Source organism: Molossus molossus, unplaced genomic scaffold (assembly GCF_014108415.1).
Source record: "Molossus molossus isolate mMolMol1 unplaced genomic scaffold, mMolMol1.p scaffold_m16_p_3, whole genome shotgun sequence".
Classification (NCBI taxonomy): Eukaryota; Metazoa; Chordata; class Mammalia; order Chiroptera; family Molossidae; genus Molossus; species Molossus molossus.
The window spans coordinates 53077498-53098160 of NW_023425366.1; the positions used below are offsets into that span (position 1 = coordinate 53077498).

The following is a 20663-nucleotide window of genomic DNA, read 5'->3' on the forward strand; positions in this document are numbered from 1 at the left end:
TATCATATGATCCAGCAAGCTCATTCTTGAGTATATATTCTAAGGAAATAAAATCACTATTTTAAAGAGATAGCTGTATTCCCATGTTCACGGCAGCATTATTCACCAAGCCACAACATGAAAATAACCTAAGTGTCTTTTCAACAGATGAATGGCTACAATATATACATTCAATATATATAAATATATAGAGAGAAAATAATATTCACCCATGAGAAAAAAGGAAATCCTGACATTAGTGAACACATGGATAATCTTGAGGGCATTGCACAAAGTGAAAGAATAATTTTTTTTTTTTTTTTTTTTTTTTTAATCCTCATCCGAGGACATTTTTCCATTTTTTACTCAGATAGAGCAGGAAGGAGAGAGAGGAAGAGAGAGAAACATCGATGTGAAAGGGACACATCTAGTGGCTGCCACCCACACGACCCAACCAGGGCCGGGGACAAACTGCAGCCAAGGTACGTGCCCTTAGCGGGAACTGAACCCGGGTCTCTGTGGACCGCAGGCGGACGCTCTAACCGCTGAGCCAAACCGGCCAGGGCGAAAGAATAATTTTTAATTACTTATATTTTCCTACAGTTAAAAGACCAAGTTCAAAATCTACCTTTACACAAACTTCCTAATGAGAGACAGTCTATAACTAACAAGCATATATAGCTATATCTCCATTTCTTTGTGATATATTTATTTACCTTTAAATTACATTTATGATAGTTAACTAGTCCAGATTATGAAAACACTAATTTTTATTTATCAGTTTAAAGAGGAATTTTTAAAAAGGTCCAAATAGCACATTATCAGATTTAGCAATTTTAGTAGTATCCTCAGATTTAGTAAAATAATGTACCTTAATAGGAAGTAAATGCCCAAGTTTAATGAAATAAAGAGCAGTACCTGTACAGGACAGTAACCTGCAGGAATACAAACTAAAACCAAGCAAAGCAATCTTGCTGATCAATTGTAAAAGTTACAACTGATCTGTGACTTTTAAAAATTTTGTAAAAACATTAAAACTTCATTTCTGTCCATTATAAATATATAGCAAGATAAAAAATAGTAAAACTAACATTTATTTAGTACACTATAATTTAGAACATTAGAAACACTGAGCATTACCTTATTAAGTGTAGATTGAATGGGCTTGTGTAGACTCAATGTAATTTAAGATAGTGAGCAATCTTTTCTATACCTTGGTAAATTAGCAAACTCCTTTTCAAATCTGGGTCACCTTCCAACATTTTGTCCTTGGCATGTGAATTATATCCCCTAGAGTTCCTTTAACGTAAAGTTTTTAGGCAGCCACCATTTCTTCTGGTATATCTTCATGCTTTTCATCACAACCGTTTTCCTTATTTACACTGAAAAGCTCACCTTTACTAAGTTCCTCCAGCTACATATTTAGAGTATCTTGAACAGCGGCAGTGAGACTATTCCCACAGTCAGCTATTTCTCTATAACTCCATTTACATTCTATCTGATTTTCATTTCCAATGTTATCACTTTTCATTTCTTTGCTGCATTTCCATTTCATCTTTGTTGACCAAATCCTTCTTTCAATTACCCATTTTTGTAAAATGTCAAGTCGGCTTCTCACTGGGAAACAAAGAAAAAAACACAACTACACGCTATATGTAAGAACTGACCAATATGCAGTAACCAATCACTGAAAGATTTTGAAAGAAATGACATAACCGGTCAGTGATCATGATGGACATTTGTATCTACATAGTGAGTTGTGGATTAAAGAGTTAGTGGTAAAGTTTATACAGATGCAATTACTATGCTAATATACCCTATAACTGAAATTTGAACCATGCTGTTGGGGGTCTGAGAGACTGGTGTTATTTAAGTAAACTTTGATAGGAAATTTGTACATATCAAAGCCATGAAAAGCAAGAACCACCTGTCCATAAATCCTATTGTATATATATTATACATTAACAAATGAAAAATTTACAAAAGAATTGTCAACAACCCTGGCCCGTTTGGCTCAGCGGTTGGAGCGTACGTAGGCCCATAGACCAGAGAGTCCCGGGTTAGGTTCCCACTAAGGGCACATACCTCGAATGCAGTTTGGCCCCGGCCCCGGCCCCAGCTGGGGTCGTGTGGGTGGCAACCACTTGATGTGCCTCTCTCACATGGATGTTTCTCTCTCTCTCTTCCTCCTTTGTTCCCTCCCGCTCTATCTGAAGATAAATACAAAAAATGGCCTCAGATGAGGATAAAAAAAAAAAAAAAGAATCATCAACGTTTGCCCTACAATACCAAATGACATAAACCTGAATGTAAGAATCAAGTAATTTATAGGTGTTTTACAGGTACAATGAGTCCTTCTATTTTGTTTTTTGGGGTTTTTTTTAATCCTCACCTGAGGACATGCTTAGAGAGGGGGGAGGAGGAGGACGAGGAGAGAGACAGGATAAGATGTGAGAGAGAAGTGTCGATCAGTTGCCTTCCCTATGTACTTGCCCTACTGAAGATCAAAGACAGAACCCAGGCCCTGGAATTTTATATATTTGAGTTTCATAACAACTCACCTTTTAACAGAACATATTGATACCCATAATCATCTTTCATAAATAAAATTTGGTCTTTGATATATTAAGAAAGGAGATTTCAAACTCTCATATGATGATAGTTGTGTTGTCACCTTATTTGTGCAATTATACAAATTTATTATATTTTGACCTCATTATATAAAAATGTATAGAAAATAAAATGAGCAACAGTAGTGATAAATAGTAGTAATGAGAGAGACAAGTTTCCTTAATTTAATTCCATTGAACCAAAATCAAAACTATTTAGTATTAGTAATCAAATTAAGCCACTTTTTTTTCTCCTCTGAATGTAAAAAACAAAACAAAAAGAGAGCAAGTGCAACACAAATTGCAAAAATGTTTTATTAATGATTTTATATATAATTAGGAATTGGGTTACATTTTTAGCTCTCTGATGATAGAACCCTTATACTAATATTAACCAATTTGAATTTTGCACTACAAGTGAAAACTGGACAATGCTCTTGTTTACTAATACTCATTAGAAGCTCTATGTTACTAAACTGAATAAAGCATGCTCACAATTTTTAGGTCACGAAATGACAAAAAGAAAATCCATTAGCATGTCTCTTTGTAGGAAGTCAAAATATTGTATACAATCTATTTATCTTCCAAATTATTAGCTTTCTTTATCTCATAGGAAAAATATCTTAATATGAAGAGATAGGAAACGGAGCCTGGCTGGTGTGGCTCAGTGGATTGAGCATCCTCCCACGGACTGAGAGGTCACAGTTGAATTCCCAGTCAGAGCACATTCCAGCACTGTGGGCTTGATTCCCAGTAGGGGGTGTGCAGGAAGCAGCTGATCAATGTTTCTCTCTCACATCAATGTTTCATTCATTCTCTCTCTCCCTTCCTCTCTCTCAAAAAACAATAACAAAAGAGATAGGAAATTCAAAACACAGAAAAGACTGAATTAGAACTCAAGTTTCTGAATTTTAACACTTTGATATTTCTTCCAAAACATTTTAGATAAGAAATTCTATGTTAATATTGAAAAGCAGCCCTGGCCAGTTTGGCTCAGTGGTTAAAGCGTCAGCCTGCAGTCCAGAGATACCCGGGTTCGGTTCCTGCTAGGGGCATGTGCCTCGGTTGCAGTTTATTCCCGGCCCTGGTTGGGTCATGGGAGAGGCAGCCACTCGATGTGTCCCTTTCACGACGATGTTTTTCTCTTTCTCTTCCTCTCTCTCCTTCCCACTCTATCTGAACAAAAAATGGAAAAATACCCTCGGGTGAGGATAAAAAAATATATATATATATTGAAAAGCACATGGCATATTCAATTTGGTATTTAACATATTATTTCATATGTATATTTAATATGTATATGTAAATCACTACGTTCATTTTCCAAAAATTAAAATGATCTATTTTACCTACCCCAACAATCCGTTTCATAGCATCCAATTTAGCAGAATCTTTGTTGCTCTCCAACATTTGCTTTAGATCTTCATTCCTATATTTAAAAAAAAGAAAAAATTCCACATTTAGATTTTCACATGATACAACTATTAAAATATACCATTTTCATAAGAATGAGAAATATGATAGGCAATGTTAAATAAGTGCATTCTTATTTACAATTAAATATGTATTTCTCATCTTAATCCTACAAAATAATATCAAGTGTTATGGTGTCATAAAGCCCATCAAATAAACAAAAATACAAAACTGTACCTCAGTTCTGGGAAAAATATCAATGTGAACACAGGCATACAGATTCTTTCACCCCAAAATTTCTTCTGTGCAATCATTATTAAAAAAAATAAGAAAAATCCCGACTCGGCACTAAAATATTTTCATAAGCCAAAAAATAAAAACTTTCTTGAGTATCTTAAGAAAGAGCACTTATTATTAAAAAGCTTTCTGTCTACACCATTCTTCTTTTTACTTCCTACTTTCCCTCCAAAAAAAGAATATAAATATGAAGGGAAACCCAAATGATACTCCCTAATTCAAAAAATTAAGTTAAGGAAATTTTAATATCTAAATGAGATACATAAGACAACTATGATTAATCTCCAGAGAAATATGCTGAGTGAGAAAAGTTAATCTTAAAAGGTTACATACTGTATTATTCTATTTATATAATATTCTTGCAATAACAAAATTATAGAAATGGAGAAAGATTGGCCTGGCCAGTGTGGCTCAGTGGATTAAGTGTCGTCCCACGGACTAAGAGGTCCTGGCTTGATTCCCAGTCAGGGCACACACCCAGGATGCAGCCTTGATCCCCAGTAGGGGGCGTGTAGAAGGCACCCAATTGATGTTTCTCACATAGATGTTTGTATCTCTCTCTCCTTCCCTTCCTCTATCTCTAAAAAATAAAATTTAAAAATATATTAAAAGAAATGGAGAAAGATTAATGATTACTAAAGGTTAAGGTAAAGAAAGGGAAGGATGGATGCCCTGGCCAGTTTGGCTCAGCGGTTAGAACATTGGCCTGCGGTCCAGAGAGACCCGGGTTCGGTTTCGGCTAAGGGCACATATCTCAGTTACAGTTTGTCCCAGGCCCTGGTTGGGTTGTGCGGGAGGCAGCCACTTGATGTGTCCCTTTCACGTCGATGTTTTTCTCTCTCTTTCTCTTCCTCCCTCTCCCTCCCACTCTATCTGAACAAAAAATGGAAAAATGTCCTCAAGTGAGGATTAAAAAAAAAGGGAAGGATGGACATAAAAGGGTAACACAAGAGATTCCTATAGTAATGGAACTATTAGTAACTTTGTCATCATGATTACATGAACCTACATATGATAAAATGGTATAGAACACACACACACACACTCACAAACACACAAATACAAGTAAAACTGGGGAGATCTGAACAAGATTGGTAGATTATATCAATGTCAACATCCTGGCTATGATATTGTACTATATATATAGTTTATCACTGAAGGACTCTGGGTAATGGGTACACAGAATCTCTCTGTATTATTATTTATAACTGCATATGAATCAATTATACAATTATCACAAAATCAAAAGTTTAATTGTAAAAAAAAGATTAAAAGAGTTAAACAGACATTTCACAAAAGATTAGAAATGACAATAAGCATATGAAAAAATACTTAAGATCATTAATTATCAAGGAAATGCAAATTTAATGACACCATTACACACCCATTAGAATAACTGAAATTAAGAGACTGATAATAACAAATGTGGCCAAGGTTATAGAGCAACTAGAACTCTAACACACTTCTGGTGGGGATGTAGAAAAAAACAAAACACTGAAACCCTGGGAGTTTCTTACAAATTTAAACGTAAACCTACTATCTAACCTAGTCATTCCACTCCCCAGAGAAACACAAACGTATTTCCACATAATGACTTACATGAATAATAATAGTAGCTTTATTCAAAATAGTAAAATACAAGAAAAACTATCTAAATGTGCATTAGTTAAATGTTATTTAGCCATACACTGGAATACTACCCAGCAATAAAAAAGAACTACTGATACATGCAACAGGATGGTTGAATTCTCTACCTCATTATGCCGAGTGAAAGAAGTCAGATGCAAAAGAGCATGACATATTCATTTAAGATTCTAGAAAATACAAACTAATCTGTAATGACAGAAAGCATATCAGTGGTATCCTGGTGCCACAGGGTAGAGGGAGAAAGGGACAGCAAAGAGACATAAGAAAATTTCTTATCCTATAATACGATGGAAAAGTTCTGTATCTTCTTAATTGTGGTGGTAATTTTATAGGTTTATGATTAAGATCTTTTATGTCAAAAGATCTAATTATAATCTTTAGGTTGATAACTGTTACATGCAAATTATACCTCCCTAAAGTTATTATTAATAAGTTTTATATTGTTTTTCACACATGTTCTCCAAAAGAATACTAAAAGACATACATGTATTTCTGAGAAATACATTATTATCAGGTAAGACACCATTTTACATACTTTGAAATTAAGGTATCATATTTAAGCTTCACGCTTATATAAAAATTTAAATCACTAAATCTTAAAATCAAACAAAAATCCTCTTAAATGACTATAAAAAATTAACAGGAAACTAATTCTTTGCAAGTTTTTTTTAATTAGCTATCTTTCATAGTTTTGACAACAAACTATGCAACAGAGAATTTCTTAAAAATGTACTCCACATAATTCCTTCATGCAACACAGTTCAATCACCAAAAAGAAACTATCAGAGTCCTTTCATTTCAGTTTAGGTTTAAAAGTCGGTCAGGCCCTGACCGGTTTGGCTCAGTGGTTAAGAGCGTCGGCCTGTGATCCAGAGAGACCCGGGTTCAGTTCCTGCTAAAGGTACGTACCTCGGTTGCAGTTTGTCCCCGGCCCTGGTTGGGTTGTGTAGGTGGCAGCCACTTGATGTTTCCCTTTCATATCGATGTTTCTCTCACTCTCTCTCTCTCCCTTCCACTCTATCTGAACAAAAAAATGGAAAAATGTCCTCGGGTGAGGATAAAAAAAAAAAAAGTAGGCCAGGCCCTGGCCAGATGACTCAGTTGGTTGGAGTGTCCTCCTGTGCACCAAACAGTTGAAAGTTCGATTTCTAGTCAGGGCACATACCCTGCAGGTTAGATAACCAGTCAGGGCATGTCCAGGAGGCAACCAATTGATGTCTCTGTTTCTGTCTCTGTCTCTCTCTCTTCCAACTCCTCTCTCTAAAAAAAAAAAATCAATAAACATATATCCTGTGGTAAGGATTTAAAAAAAAAAAAATGCCCTGGCCTGTTTGGCAAAGTGGTTAGAGCGTCAGCCTGTGGACCAAAGAGTCACCGGTTCAACTCCAGTCAAGGGCATGTAAAGTAGTCCAATCCCCAGCCCTCGTCAGGATCATGCGGGAGTCAACTAATCGATGGATCTCTCTCACATCGAAGTTTCTCTCTCTCTCCCTCCCACTCTGTCTGAAAAGAAATGGAAAAATATCCTCGGGTGAGGATTTAAAATCAATAAATAAAAGTAGGTCAGAAGAACTTGTTTACTCCAAATAGATAACCTTGACAAAAAATACATTAAAATAAGTTTTGTAGATTTACAAATTTAGGCGTAATGTAAGCAAGTAAGTGCTTACCAAGAATGAATGATTATTCAGGTGCTGTTATGGGCTGAGTTGTGTTTCTTCCAAAATTCAGATGTTAAGTCCTAACCCAAAGAATTCGACTATATGTAAAGATAGAGACCTTGCAGAGGTGAATAAGTTAAAATGAGGTCAATATGGGTAGGCCCTAATCCAGTATGATTGATGTATGTACAAGAGCAGATTAGGTATCAGACATGCAAAGACCAAGGGACAGCCATGTAGGGATACAGCAAGAAGGTGGCCATCTGTAAGGGAGAGTAAGAGGCCTCAGAAGAAACCAAACCTGCCAACAGCTTTATCTTGGACTTCTAGTCTCCAGAATTGGGATAAAATAAATTTCTATTCATTAAGCCACCAAGTCTGTTGGCATTTCGTTAGGGCACCCCTGGCAAATTAATAAAGTAGTTAAATGTTACAAACTCATTGCAGTGAGAAAAAAAAATGAAAGCTAAAAAAAATTTTTTCCAACAAGAGGCAATGAAATTCATCATGAAAAAAGTTACTCTTCCTTTCCAAGCAGCACATAAAATTAAACACAATGGTGACCACAAAAATTACTAGTGGGCGCCCTGGCCGGTTTGGCTCAGCGGTTAGAGCGTGGGCCTGCGGTCTGGAGAGACCTGGGTTCAGTTCCCGCTAAGGGCACGTACCTCGGTTGCAGTTTGTTCCGGGCCCTGGATGGGTTGTGCGGGTGGCGGCCACTCGATGTGTCCCTTTCGCATTGATGTTTCTCTCTCTCTCCCTCCCACTCTATCTGAACAAAAAATGGAAAAATGTCCTCGGGTGCGGATTAAAAAAAAACATTACTAGTGGGACACAAAAATTATTAAATAATTACAAGACTTACTAACTCTAATTAAAAATACAACTAGAAAATATATAAACAGTAGAGACACCCATATAGAAAAACTACACCTGAGGATATAGAGCTACCAAATATTAAAATACTATAAAGGTTTACTCTAATGAATTTAGAATCCCTTCTTAAAACTTCTCTTTCACATTGCACAGGTAGCTGAAAACGGAGAAAAATTAATGGAATCACATACAGGGTTTTTTCCTTTTAACTTTTTGTTATTTTCCTAATTATCATATATACTATTTATAAATTAAAATCCTAACCCTAATGGAAACCTTTAAAAACTTTATTGGGGTTAAGAAAAAAAACTGAAGTAATTAGATAGGAACTAAATAGAAAAAAAATGTGATCACATATACATGTCAAAAAAGAAAAAAAAAAACTAGAAAGAAAATTCATTATCTCCTGCTTGATCCCCTTTACTCTTCCCCAACTTTTCCACCATTCTCCTCCATCAGTGTTACTTGGAGAGAGAAGTGAGCAATGCAGAATAATGAAGTATCAATTTTTAGGAAGTCCCAACCTCTAACCCCAGATATATCTTATTTGTGGCCTAATGGGAACTTGGTTTATTCTTCTTAGACTTAAGATGCCAGAACTCCCTTCCCAACCACCTCAGGTCCTGACATGCTCTCTTAAATGAAAAATGAAAGACCAGAACTCAGTATTATAGCCAAAGATTTTGCTCTTCATATATAACAGAAAAGACAGTCTTCAACAACAAATATAAATATCTTTTGTGTCGACACAGGCAGAGTAACTACTCTGAGGTTCAGAGAAAAGAGACAAGCAAAATCCTAGGCACTGTTTTAACCTGATATAATATTCAACTTTTCACAGATGTAATAAAGACCTTTTGAAAATTCTGACATAAATTACATATTTCTTCCTAAATTCCTCTTTGCTTGTCACCAAAACAGTAAAGATTTAGGAGAGTTAATACCATAACACCTAGTTTACTCTCACAATATGTTCTCTTGTATAGTGTCATTTTAGGTCCACCTCCTTCGTATATGGATTCAAATACAGCCTAAGCATTAACTTAGAAATTTTAAATTCTTTTTTATAAACATCAAGAGTTGATTCAAATTAATGCTGAATTGGCAATATTTTCATTGCCTCTACTGAAAACCAATATTTTCTTCAAATAATGTATTTTTTTTTATTTACCTAGTTCTTCATTTACCTATTTACCTGTGGCTTTCCAGCTTTGAGTATTAGGATACCAACTTTATTTTTACATAAGTGACATCTTGTGGTATTAAGCGGTATAACCTTTCCTTTCATGTTCAAAATATGCCTGTTTTTGTAGTTTCAAGGAACAGAGAAAAATATGTAACTGGACTGTTAAAGAAAATCTTACTATCACCAGGAAGCCACTCTATTTCAATACCAGTATAAAGCAACAACTATAACTGAAAAGCAAAGTTTCCCAGGTACATAAAAGAACTTAAGATGTGGTAGAACTTTTAGATAATATAAATTACCTCTTTTTTTAAAAATCTATAATCCATAATTCTTTACAACCTTCCACTCCTTTTAAAGACAATGTAAATTAAGGAAAAAGTTAAGACTGCAACACTGTATGCTTTATTAGTACCACTCTAAGTGTGATCCGAGAAAGTCTGGTCCAAGAACCATTACTGATTCACGAACATTCAGGGTGGGGAAACTTTTATCTCCCAAGGGCCATTTGGATATTTATAACATCATTCATGAGCCATACAAAATTATCAACTTAAAATTTAGCCTACTATATCTGGTCAGCTAATTTGGTGAGACATGTGATATAAGCTGGTATTGATTTCACAGTCCTTATGGGGCCTGCAGGCCAGACATTCCCCACCCCTGAAACTAATCTATGAGGAATTACGTACAGAAACTGAGAGCAAGCACAGTTAGAAACCTGACAAAGCAATACAACAGTGTAAGTTTATATCTTTTGAATCTAAGAAAAATTGGGCTTGTATTTTGCATGCTTTTTTCATTTCCTTTTCCCAGTAATTTATTTTTTGTTGTATTTTACTGAAGTGTCCATGACGGACTGAAAATTTAAAAAGGCCTTTCACCAGTGATAATAGCAATTTCTAATCAGAGGTACATCCCCAAAAGGATATATCAAAATATTTAAGGAAGGGAAAGCTGGACCTTTTTCAAGCCCTGCCAAAAATTCTGTAACACAGGCACCACACCTCTTCATGCTTTGAGAATACTTAAATAAAAGATGTTCCTACTCCAAGCAGTGCATTGTACACATGAACAGGTATGCAGTACAAAAAGGCTAGTAACAAGTCTAAATTTACTTTTTTCTATTTGATATACAGCTAAAGGGGTTGGCCTCTATAAATTTATGTACACAATGTGAAAGCTTAGTAATTTTCAGTCCAGTCAGTGTCATCTTGGATGATACTCAGAACCTTGTATGGTTTTTGATACAAAGTATTCACCTAATAAATATAAGAATAAAACTCCAGCTACTTAATCATCCATCTATTAAAGCCTCTAAAAGGAGGAACCATAAATTATCCAAGTAAATGTATGAACTTTTCCTCTTATACTGTTCACAAAATTAAAAAGAAATAGTCTAACACCACTTCAACTCTTAGTACCCTTCTTTTCTCTTACTCCTCTATTAAAATTTCTCTCACAAAGATAACAAATAACTTCTTCATTTAAATATCCAATGCAAAAATCTCATAAATACTTTATGATTATTTCTCCACATTTGATACAATTGACCACTACTCCTCCGTCTTGGAATTCCCTTCTCCCTTAGATTCTATACCTCTTTTCTCATCTGGTTTCCATATGCATTTGTGACAAACCAATGACCAAAACAACAAAAATCCTTGCACCTTGCCCTCAGAGTTTTCATTCTAATAAGTAAACACACTCAACAAAAATAATAAATAGGCAAAGTATATGTCATGAGGTGGTATGAGGGGAAAACAGAACATAGGGAAGAGAGAATGTAGAAGAGAAAGGAGGAGGCAATTATAAATAGGACGGTCAAAGTAGGCTAAATAAAGAAACAGCTGAACAAAGATCTACAAATGAGAAAGTCAGCAATGAGACACTGGGGGTGTGGGGTATAGAGAGGGAGGAAGAGCACTGTAGGCAAAGTAGACAATAGAAAGGGGGTAAATAACATTAATGGCTTTGGTGTTTACTCAGAATAAAATAAGGAACCTCTACATTTATAACAGAATCATTCTGCCTGCGTGTTTAGAATACACTGTAGAGACTTCCAGATCTGCCCATGGTGCTGTAGCTTCTAAGAGACTAAACCTGCCACACTAAATAACTATAAAAGCTGGGGAAGCCCTTGCCGGTTTGCTCAGTAGTTAGAGCGTCGGCCTGCAGACCAGAGAGTCCCGGGTTCGGTTCCTGCCAAGGGCACGTAACTCGATTGCAGTTTGTCCCCAGCCCCAGCTGGGGTCGTGTGGGTAGCAACCAGTTGATGTGTCTCTCTCACATCGATGTTTCTCTCTCTCTTCACCCCTCTCTCCCTCCCACTTATCTGAAGATAAATGCAGAAAATGTCCTCGGGTAAGGATAAAAAAATTAAAATAAAATAAAATAAAATGCATTATTATTTAAAAAAAAAAAAAAAGGTGGGGAAAGATAAAATAACTTTCTGAAAACACTGAAGATCAACCAACACAGGCAAGACTTAACGGGCCCAGATCCTGGAAACAAAATGAACTCTTTATTAACACCAGCTTTGTTTCCCTGAGTGCATTTCCCAAACTGTCATTTGGGAGAACAGACCCCAATGAAAAACCTCAGTTTTAACAGACTGAGGAGACAAATGTTGAAGTTCAGGATCAGGACTACCAAAAGGACTAGAACTTAAGGGGTAAAATTATAGAGGAGGGAACCAATGAAAAGTTACATAAAAATCTGTGTTCAGACTCTCTCAAATAGTTGGCTCTAGTTTTACAGGGCAAGATTCAGGAAATCCAGCAGGAAACAGAATCTGGTTGGTAAAATACTGTGCAGAGAATTTAGTAACCACACACAGCTGTGAAGAGAAGGTAGACATTCAAGTCTCTCCCAAGTAGAGAGGCTTTGGTAAATACACTGGCCTTTCAGTAGACCACAGGCCACAGTGAATGGAAGAGCAAAGATGGTCCCCAGGAGTATAAGAAAAAAGTGAAATAGACAAGTGATCTAAAATTGAACTAAACAGTATCAAAGTGATCTGCTAGTACTCTCTGCCTGTCAGAAAAAAACACAAACCACTTTGGAAGAATATATCATCCAGAGCCTAAACAATATTTATATCCTAAATATTCAGCATCTGATCAAAACTTAAGAGACATGCTAAAAACAAGAACAAATGACAAAAAATAAAAAAGACAAAAAAAATAAACAGTAATTCAGATACTAGAGTTGTCATATAGGGACTTTAAAAGAACTACAATTAGTATGATCAGGAAAAGATGGTCAAAATAGACAAAATGACAGAGAATGTCAACAAAGAAGTACAATCTATATAAAATAATTAAATGAACATCCAGAACTGAAAAACACAGTACATGAAATTAAGAACTCACCAGATAAGTTTAACAGCAGACTGGAAAAAAGCAAAAAACAGGATTATTGAATTTGAAGGCAGGTCGAGAGAAAATATACAATTTGAAGCACCAAAATATAAAAGAATGAAAAACAGAACAGAGCATCACAGATATGTGGGATATAGTTAAAATATCAAATATATCTCTAAAGTCCCAAAAAGAGAGGAGAGAATGAGACAAAAGCAGTATTTCAAGGGATAATCACTATGATTTTTTTCCAAACTGATGAAATGCATAAACCTACATACTTAAAAATCTTAAGAACAGGACAAACATAAAGAAAACTACACTAGGCATAGCAAAGTCAAACTGCTGAAACTAAAAAGAATGAGAAAAATCTTGAAAGCATGCAGAGAAAGACATTTCCTTAAGGAAAGGGTCAACAAACCTTTTCTGTAAAGGGCCAGACAGTAAATATTTTAGGCATTATAGGCCATACCATCTGTGATTAACTGCTCAACTTTACCATTGCAGTGTGGAAGCAGCTACAGACAATATATAAAAGGGGGGGGGGGGGGAGTGGCATGGTTGTGTTCTAATAAAACTTTATTTATATAAACAGGCAGGCCATAGTTTGCTAACCCCTGCCTTAAAAGTAGCAATAATAATACTGACGGCCAAGTTTTCAACAGAGATTATAGAGGCCAGAAGATAAGGAAATGACATCTTTAAAGGGCTGAAAGAAAAAAAATAAAGGCCAACATATAATTCTATACCCACTGAAAATAGCCTTCAAAACTAAAGATGAAATAAAAAGCTGAGGATCTGCTGCCAGGACATAAAAGGATATCATTTTCAAAGGAAGATAAAATAATTCTAAATTTATATATATTCTAAATTTATAGTTCCCATCTATAAAGTAAAAGCTGGCAGATATAACAGAAGAAAAACACACATCCTCAATCATGATTGGCAATTTTAACATACCTTTCTCAGTAAGCGATAGAACAGCAGACAAAAAATCCAAAACAGATAAAGAAAATCTGAACAACACAATTAACCAACTTAACCTGAGACACACAGGGCACTATATCCAACTGCAGAATAAATATTCTTTTTAAGTATACATAGAACATTTATCAAAATATATGCTGAATAAGATCTCCACAAATTTCAAAGATCTGAAATCATACAAAGCATGTGAAATCTAACTAGCAATCAATAACAGAAGAATAACTAGAATATGGCTAGATGTTTATAAATATAAGCAACACACTGTAAATAACCTATGAGCCAAAGAAGTCATCAGGGAAAATTTTTTAAATATTTTGAACTGACTGATGAAATTACATTTCACAACTCATGAGATGCAGCTAAGGCAGTACTGAGAAGTAAATTTACATTTCTAACTACAATATAAATGAAAGGCTGAAAATCATATCTAAGTTTCCATCTCAGGAAGCCAGAAAAAGAATAACAAATTAAAGTCAAAGAACAAGTAAGAAAAGAAAGGATAAAAGGAGAATTCAATAGAAGAGAAAGCAAACTATAATAAAGAAAAATAAACAAAACTAAAGGTTAGTATCTACTTCAAGTAAGTTGTCATGAAGACAATGAGAAAGGCACTTATCACTGGGCCTAGCAAATTCATTTATTCAATATCCACTATGTGTCAAAACCTGTTTATGTAGTGGCATCCCTGATCTCTTGGGACTTACTTCCTAAGTGAGAATTTGGTGGCAGGGGGTATAAGGGAAATGACAGAAGGAAGAGGAAGGAGGGAAGAAGGGAGACAAGAGAAGATTAAAAAATCGGGGGGTGCCCTGGCTGGTTTTCTCAGTGGTTAGAGCATCAGCCCGCGGACCAATGAGTCATGGGTTCAATTCCAGTCAAGGCATGTACCTCGGTTACGGTTTGTCCTTGGCCCTGATTAGGGTTGTGCAGGAGGCAACTAGTCAATGTGTCCCTCTCACGTTGATGTTTCTCTCCCTCTCTCGCTCTCGCTCTCTCGCATCCTCTCTCTCCCTCCCACTTTATCTGAACAAAAATGGATAACAAAAATGGAAAAATATCCTCAGGTGAGGATTAAAAAAATAAAATAAAGAGTCTCAGAACCAATAAAAAAAAAGCTGGTAACTATAAATAAACTTTTTAAACTTCTGCACTAACAAAACACAAAAAATAAACACAAAAAAAATAAATAAATGAATTTGGAATTCACCTGATAGAATTGTCAATTTTCTTAAAATACAAAGAGCCTTAACTAATCAATAAGATCTGATCCAATAGGGAAATGGACAAAGGACATTTAAAAGTATTTTGCTGAAAGAGTAAACCAATACATATAAGGGAGACTTAATGCACTCAAAATTATAAGGATTCAGTATAATAATACCTGTAAGATTGGCAAATATGTATTATGAAATTTGATGGTACCCAGTAGTGGCAAAAGTGTAATGAAAACAGACTTTACTATTGGTGCAACCCATCTGAAAGGTCATTTAGTAATATCTATCATAATTTAAAATATAATAACCTTTGACCTACTACTCTATGTCTAGAAATTTTTCCTACAAATAGATACATCCACACAAGTATGCAAAAATTTATGTTGCAGTATTGCTTATACTCTACAAAAAGTGATGTCAATCAAATGTCCCTCAAAATAAGAACCAATGAAATAAAGGAAGTACTAGGAAATATTATACAGTGGTTAAAGAGACTGAAATAGTTTCATATGCTAATACAGAAAGGCCTCCAAGATGTATGAAGGAAAAAGGAACATACGTGGAGGACAATATATATACTATCATTTGTTTTTTTAAATATTTTTCTGGGAAGATACAAACTTGTTCATTGCAGCTATCTCTGGGGTTACGGATATGTGAATTATATCCTTTCTATATGACTGATTAATTTGCCACTAACATGTCTTGCATTTATAACTATAATTAACTTATTTAACCACGTGATTGTAGTAGTTTTCTAGAACTTATAATACTATCTAATTTTAGTATTACAAAGTCTCTATGAAGTATGTGTGGCTATTACTCCCTTTTTTTAAATTTCTTTTCTCTTTATTAAATTTTAGAGAGCAAGGAAGAGAGAGAGAGATAGAAACATCAATGAGAGAGAACATCGTTTGGCTGCCTCCTGCATGCTCTCCACTGGGGATCAGACCCACAACCTGGGTATGTGCCCTGACCGAGAATCAAACCAATGACCTTGGTGCATGAATCAATGCTCAACCACTGAGCCACACCGGCCAGGCTATTATTCCCATTTAATAGATAAGGAACTGAGGCCCAGAAACTATAAGGACAACATAGAAGTCAAAGATTATACAACATATAAGAAATTCTTAACTCCTAATAACTTTTAAGCATACCACCAGAACTTGGGAATGGCAAGGAATAAACCTGTATTGTTTTGAAATCCAACATTCTTCACATTTATCATATCGTTGCTAATTCTACTATGAAGCTGTGAGTATTATGAACACATTTCAAGAACTGTAAAGTAACACCTTTTAAGTATAAATCCATAACCAACAGTGCCACACTTTCTCCCAATCTATGATCTGCTACAAGAAAACTGTTGTATTTTTTTTCTCTTAAATTCAAAAATTTTATTAAAGAAAACTGATAACTGGATTCATAATATACACTGATTCTAACTATTCTCAATATTCTAAAACATCTGTGATACACTTCCACCTAAGTCAAAATAAATTTTATTTTCACTGACATTACTTTGACTATATTTGGTTAACATTATCTCATATAGATTTATCAGCTCAAAATTAATTAGTATTACAGAATAGTGTATTCCATCCAAACAATTCATCTGTGTTGGCTCACATGCCGCACTGCTATTGGCATGCCACTATAATAATGGGCATGGTGCCACAGTAACAGATGGGTATAAACACAGACATGCCAAAGAGTCAGTGTGTGCATCAAGTCTGAGTATTAGCATTAGATTTTCCTCCAAGAAATTCATAAACTATAGTAGAATAAATATAAGTTTCCTAAACTGTTAATAAGATATGCCAACTCAAAGCTAGATTAATTTTTAAGTTCTTTAAAAAAATAAATAACAACTTTCCAAGGCCACAGAAGGCAAGTTTTCCATCTGATGAGTTTGGATCAGCCTTCTGTGTAGGGAATTGAAGAAACCAATATGAAATCTCTACTTTATATAAGCTCTGTCCCTGAAGCATTTGAAAAACCTCAGTAAAAAATTCCGTTTTTAAAAAGTCACATAGCAGTGTTGAAAGATGAAAAAGTTCTTGAGATCTGTCACACAACACTGTGAATATACTTACCGCTACCAAACTGTACACTTAAAAATGATTAAGATAGTAAATTTATGACAATTAAAAAAAAAGTCACATGGTCCTGCCAAGTGTCCTGATGAAGGCTATACAGGCCTAAAAAAAGCAAAAAGGTCAAATTCCTACTTGACAGGTAGAATCTAAAAGTGCATATAACTGAAGTTATATAGTTATTTAAAATTTGCCAAATGTTGAGAAACTGTCATCAAAAAGTGGCCAGTTTTGCCCTGGCCAGTTTGGCTCAGTGGTTAGAGCATCGACCCAAAGACCAGAGTTTCCGGTTCAATTCCTGTCAAGGACATGTACCTCGGTTGTGGCTCTAACCAACTGAGCTACCAAGCCAGGGCTGGAAATATTCTTTATATGTTCTATCCAATACAGTGACTGCTAGCTACATTGCGCACATAAAAATGTGGCTAGTGTAATTCAGAAACTGAATGTTTTATTTAATTTAAATAGTCACATTTGGCTAGTGGCTACTGTATTGAACAGCATAGCTCTAAACCTATGTATGTGCTATTCCCTCTGCCTGGTACACACAGATATGTATAGAAAGCCCAGGTCAGTGTTTCCATCTAACATAACATTATTAGTATACGTAGATTCTTTTGTTAGGTTATTCCCCTTACTTATGTAGTTAATTAGTAAGGTCCCATTTTATACAAGACTATTTAAAGTCTTTAGTGGAGGTAGTTACATAAAGTCATTTGAATATACCATAGTTGTTTACTTTTCTAACAGTTTAGTGCTTCTTCCAAGATAGTGGCTTAATTACAATTTGTCAAAAAGGGCTACAGTATCACTTTAACAAATCAACAGGCTCCATATTTTAGTAAATGAAAACAGCAAATTACAATGCCATATTATACTACAAAAGCACATAGCTTTGCTTCAAAAATACATAGTATATATATGCAAAAGAAAAAAGACTGACAGATCCATGTCATGTCAACTGATTCTTAGTGTTGAAATTAGGGTGATTATTTTTTAGCTAATCTGTACTTGCTAAACTTTCTACCAGAAAAAGGGGATAACAGTACAGTGATTCCCTTCCCTCTGTTGCATCATCAATTTTCTCTCTTCAACATCAGGTAGTTCCATCAGCAAACAAAATAATATTTCTCTCATTAAAAAAAAAAAAAACCCTGCCCTGGCCTGTTTGGCTCAGCAGTTACAGCATCACCCTTCAGACCAATTGGACTGGTTCAACTCCGGTCAAGGGCATGTACCTAGGTTGCGGTTCCTCCCTGTCCCCATCTATGTGTCTCTTTCATATCAATGTTTCTCTTTCTTTCTCTCTCTCCCTCTCTCTCCCTCTTTTTCCTTCTCTCTCTCTCTCTCTCCCACTCTCCCCCTCTCTCTCCCTCCTTCATATTCTGAGGATAAAATGGAAAAATATCCTCAGGAGAGGATTAAATAAATAAATCCCTTGACCCAAAATCCTCTTCCTATTTCTCTGCTTCCTGTAAACTAATTCATACTAACTACAATTCTTCTCCTTTCAATCTTAGACCTACTCCAGTCAGACTTTCAGTCCCACACTGAACTGAGTACCACTTCGGTACCTAAATGGTTTGTCAAAGTAAGTCCTCCACATACACAAATCCAAAACTCATTTGTCAGTAATCATCTGACTTGACCCCTATTCATAATACTTGACACAATTACTCCAAGAATGCTGATCTCCTCTTTTTACACTCACTTCCTTGGTTTCTCATCCAATCCAAGATATTTAATACCTTCTATTACCTGATGGCTCACTAACCCCTAAGCTCCATATTTATGTATCCAACTGTCTATTTAATATCTCCACTTGGATGCCTAAGAGGCATCTCAAATTAACATGCTCAAGCTCTTCATCCCCACCCCTCTTTAAATTCTTCTTCACACATCTCCCCCATTTTAGTTGACAGCAATTACAAACCTCCAAAAAACCTTGTGTTCATCTTGTTATCTTTTTCTCTCATATACCACATCTTCTAAATACTCTTGTATTCTTCTTACCGAACTCTTCCCAGACCTCTATCTGCCACTCCCTCACGTCCTTCAGGTATGTGTTTTATTAAAATTCTCAAGGATCTTTTCCTGACCCTGATTTTTCAAACTCAACCCAACTTCCACCCTCTCTATCCTTTATTTTTCTCCCTAGTACTCCCTGTCATCAAATGACCCACCATATATTGATTTGTGTATTGCCTAAGTTCCTTCCACTAGAATGTATGTTCCATGAGAGCAGGCATTTTGTCCACTGCTTAATCCCTAGAATGAAGAATAGTGCCACCCTGCCCGGTTTGGCTCCGCGGTTAGAGCGTCAGCCCGCAGACCAGAGAGACCCAGGTTCAGTTCCCACTAACAGCACGTACCTCGGTTGCAGTTTATCCCCGGCCCTGGTTGGGGTCGTGGGGGGGGGGGGGCAACCAATCGATGTGTCTCTCTCACATCGATGTTTCTCTCTCTCTCTCTCTCTTCCTCCCTCTCTCCTTCCCGCTCTATCTGAAGATAAATGCATAAAAAATAAAAAAAAAAGAACAGTGCCTAGCATACAGATGGCACTCACTTTTGTTGAACTGATAAATTACTTCCATAATTTTGGGGAAAAAAAAAAACAAGAAATGAACAAGCAGGTCCCAAGTACCTCAGACTATAACCTTTTGAAGCAGGAAATATATGACACACAACAGGCACTTGATAGTTACTGACTGACTTCTAAACACCCATTCTGCTCAAAACCCCTCCAGTGGTTTGTCTTCTCACTCAAAGTAAAATCCCAAATTCTTACCAGGTCCCACATAATCTGGTCCCTCACCTTCCACTCTGCCTTTACCTCTCTTGCCTTCATAGTACTGATTTCCCCCTCACCCTTCATGGCTATATTCTTAACCTAGGCTTTAAGAAACTTTGAGAAAACCCATTGCTAGAGTAAAGCTGGGTGATGTGTAGCTCTGCCAACCCCTAATTTTGGAACCAGGCTTATTCATGAGTCTCCCCCTTGTCCAGCTGCCATTGCTAATTCATTCAGCTGAAGGATTAAAGACACTGACCTCCCAATTAGTTCAGTTCCTATCGGAAATACAAATTATCAGCCCATCAGTAAGCAGATATTGATCATAAATTGTTGACTTTTGTACATCTATGATCTCTTTCCAGCTGATATAAATAAATAAGTCTTCCCTCAGTACACAAACCAGCGAATGTTATTCATAGTAATATGAAATATACGAAAATCATTCCTTCCTGATTATTCTACTTTGGGCTCTTCACTTTAAATTTTGAATTTTGACTGCAGGCAATTTGTTTTTGTCAGCAGTTCATTTATATACACAA

At 35.8% G+C, this 20663-nt stretch overlaps 1 protein-coding gene across 9 annotated transcripts in view; it reads right to left on the reverse strand.

Annotated features, from left to right (window-relative positions):
* Window positions 1-20663, reverse strand: part of AP3B1 (adaptor related protein complex 3 subunit beta 1) — a 281299-nt gene that overhangs the window by 252683 nt on the left and 7953 nt on the right. For 3 of the 9 annotated variants that reach the window (XM_036278963.1, XM_036278972.1, XM_036278973.1), the window contains exon 2: window positions 3942-4017. In XM_036278963.1, the coding sequence (XP_036134856.1) occupies window positions 3942-4017 (76 nt within the window). The other 6 variants (XM_036278970.1, XM_036278967.1, XM_036278971.1 and 3 more) reach the window with 4 other exon arrangements.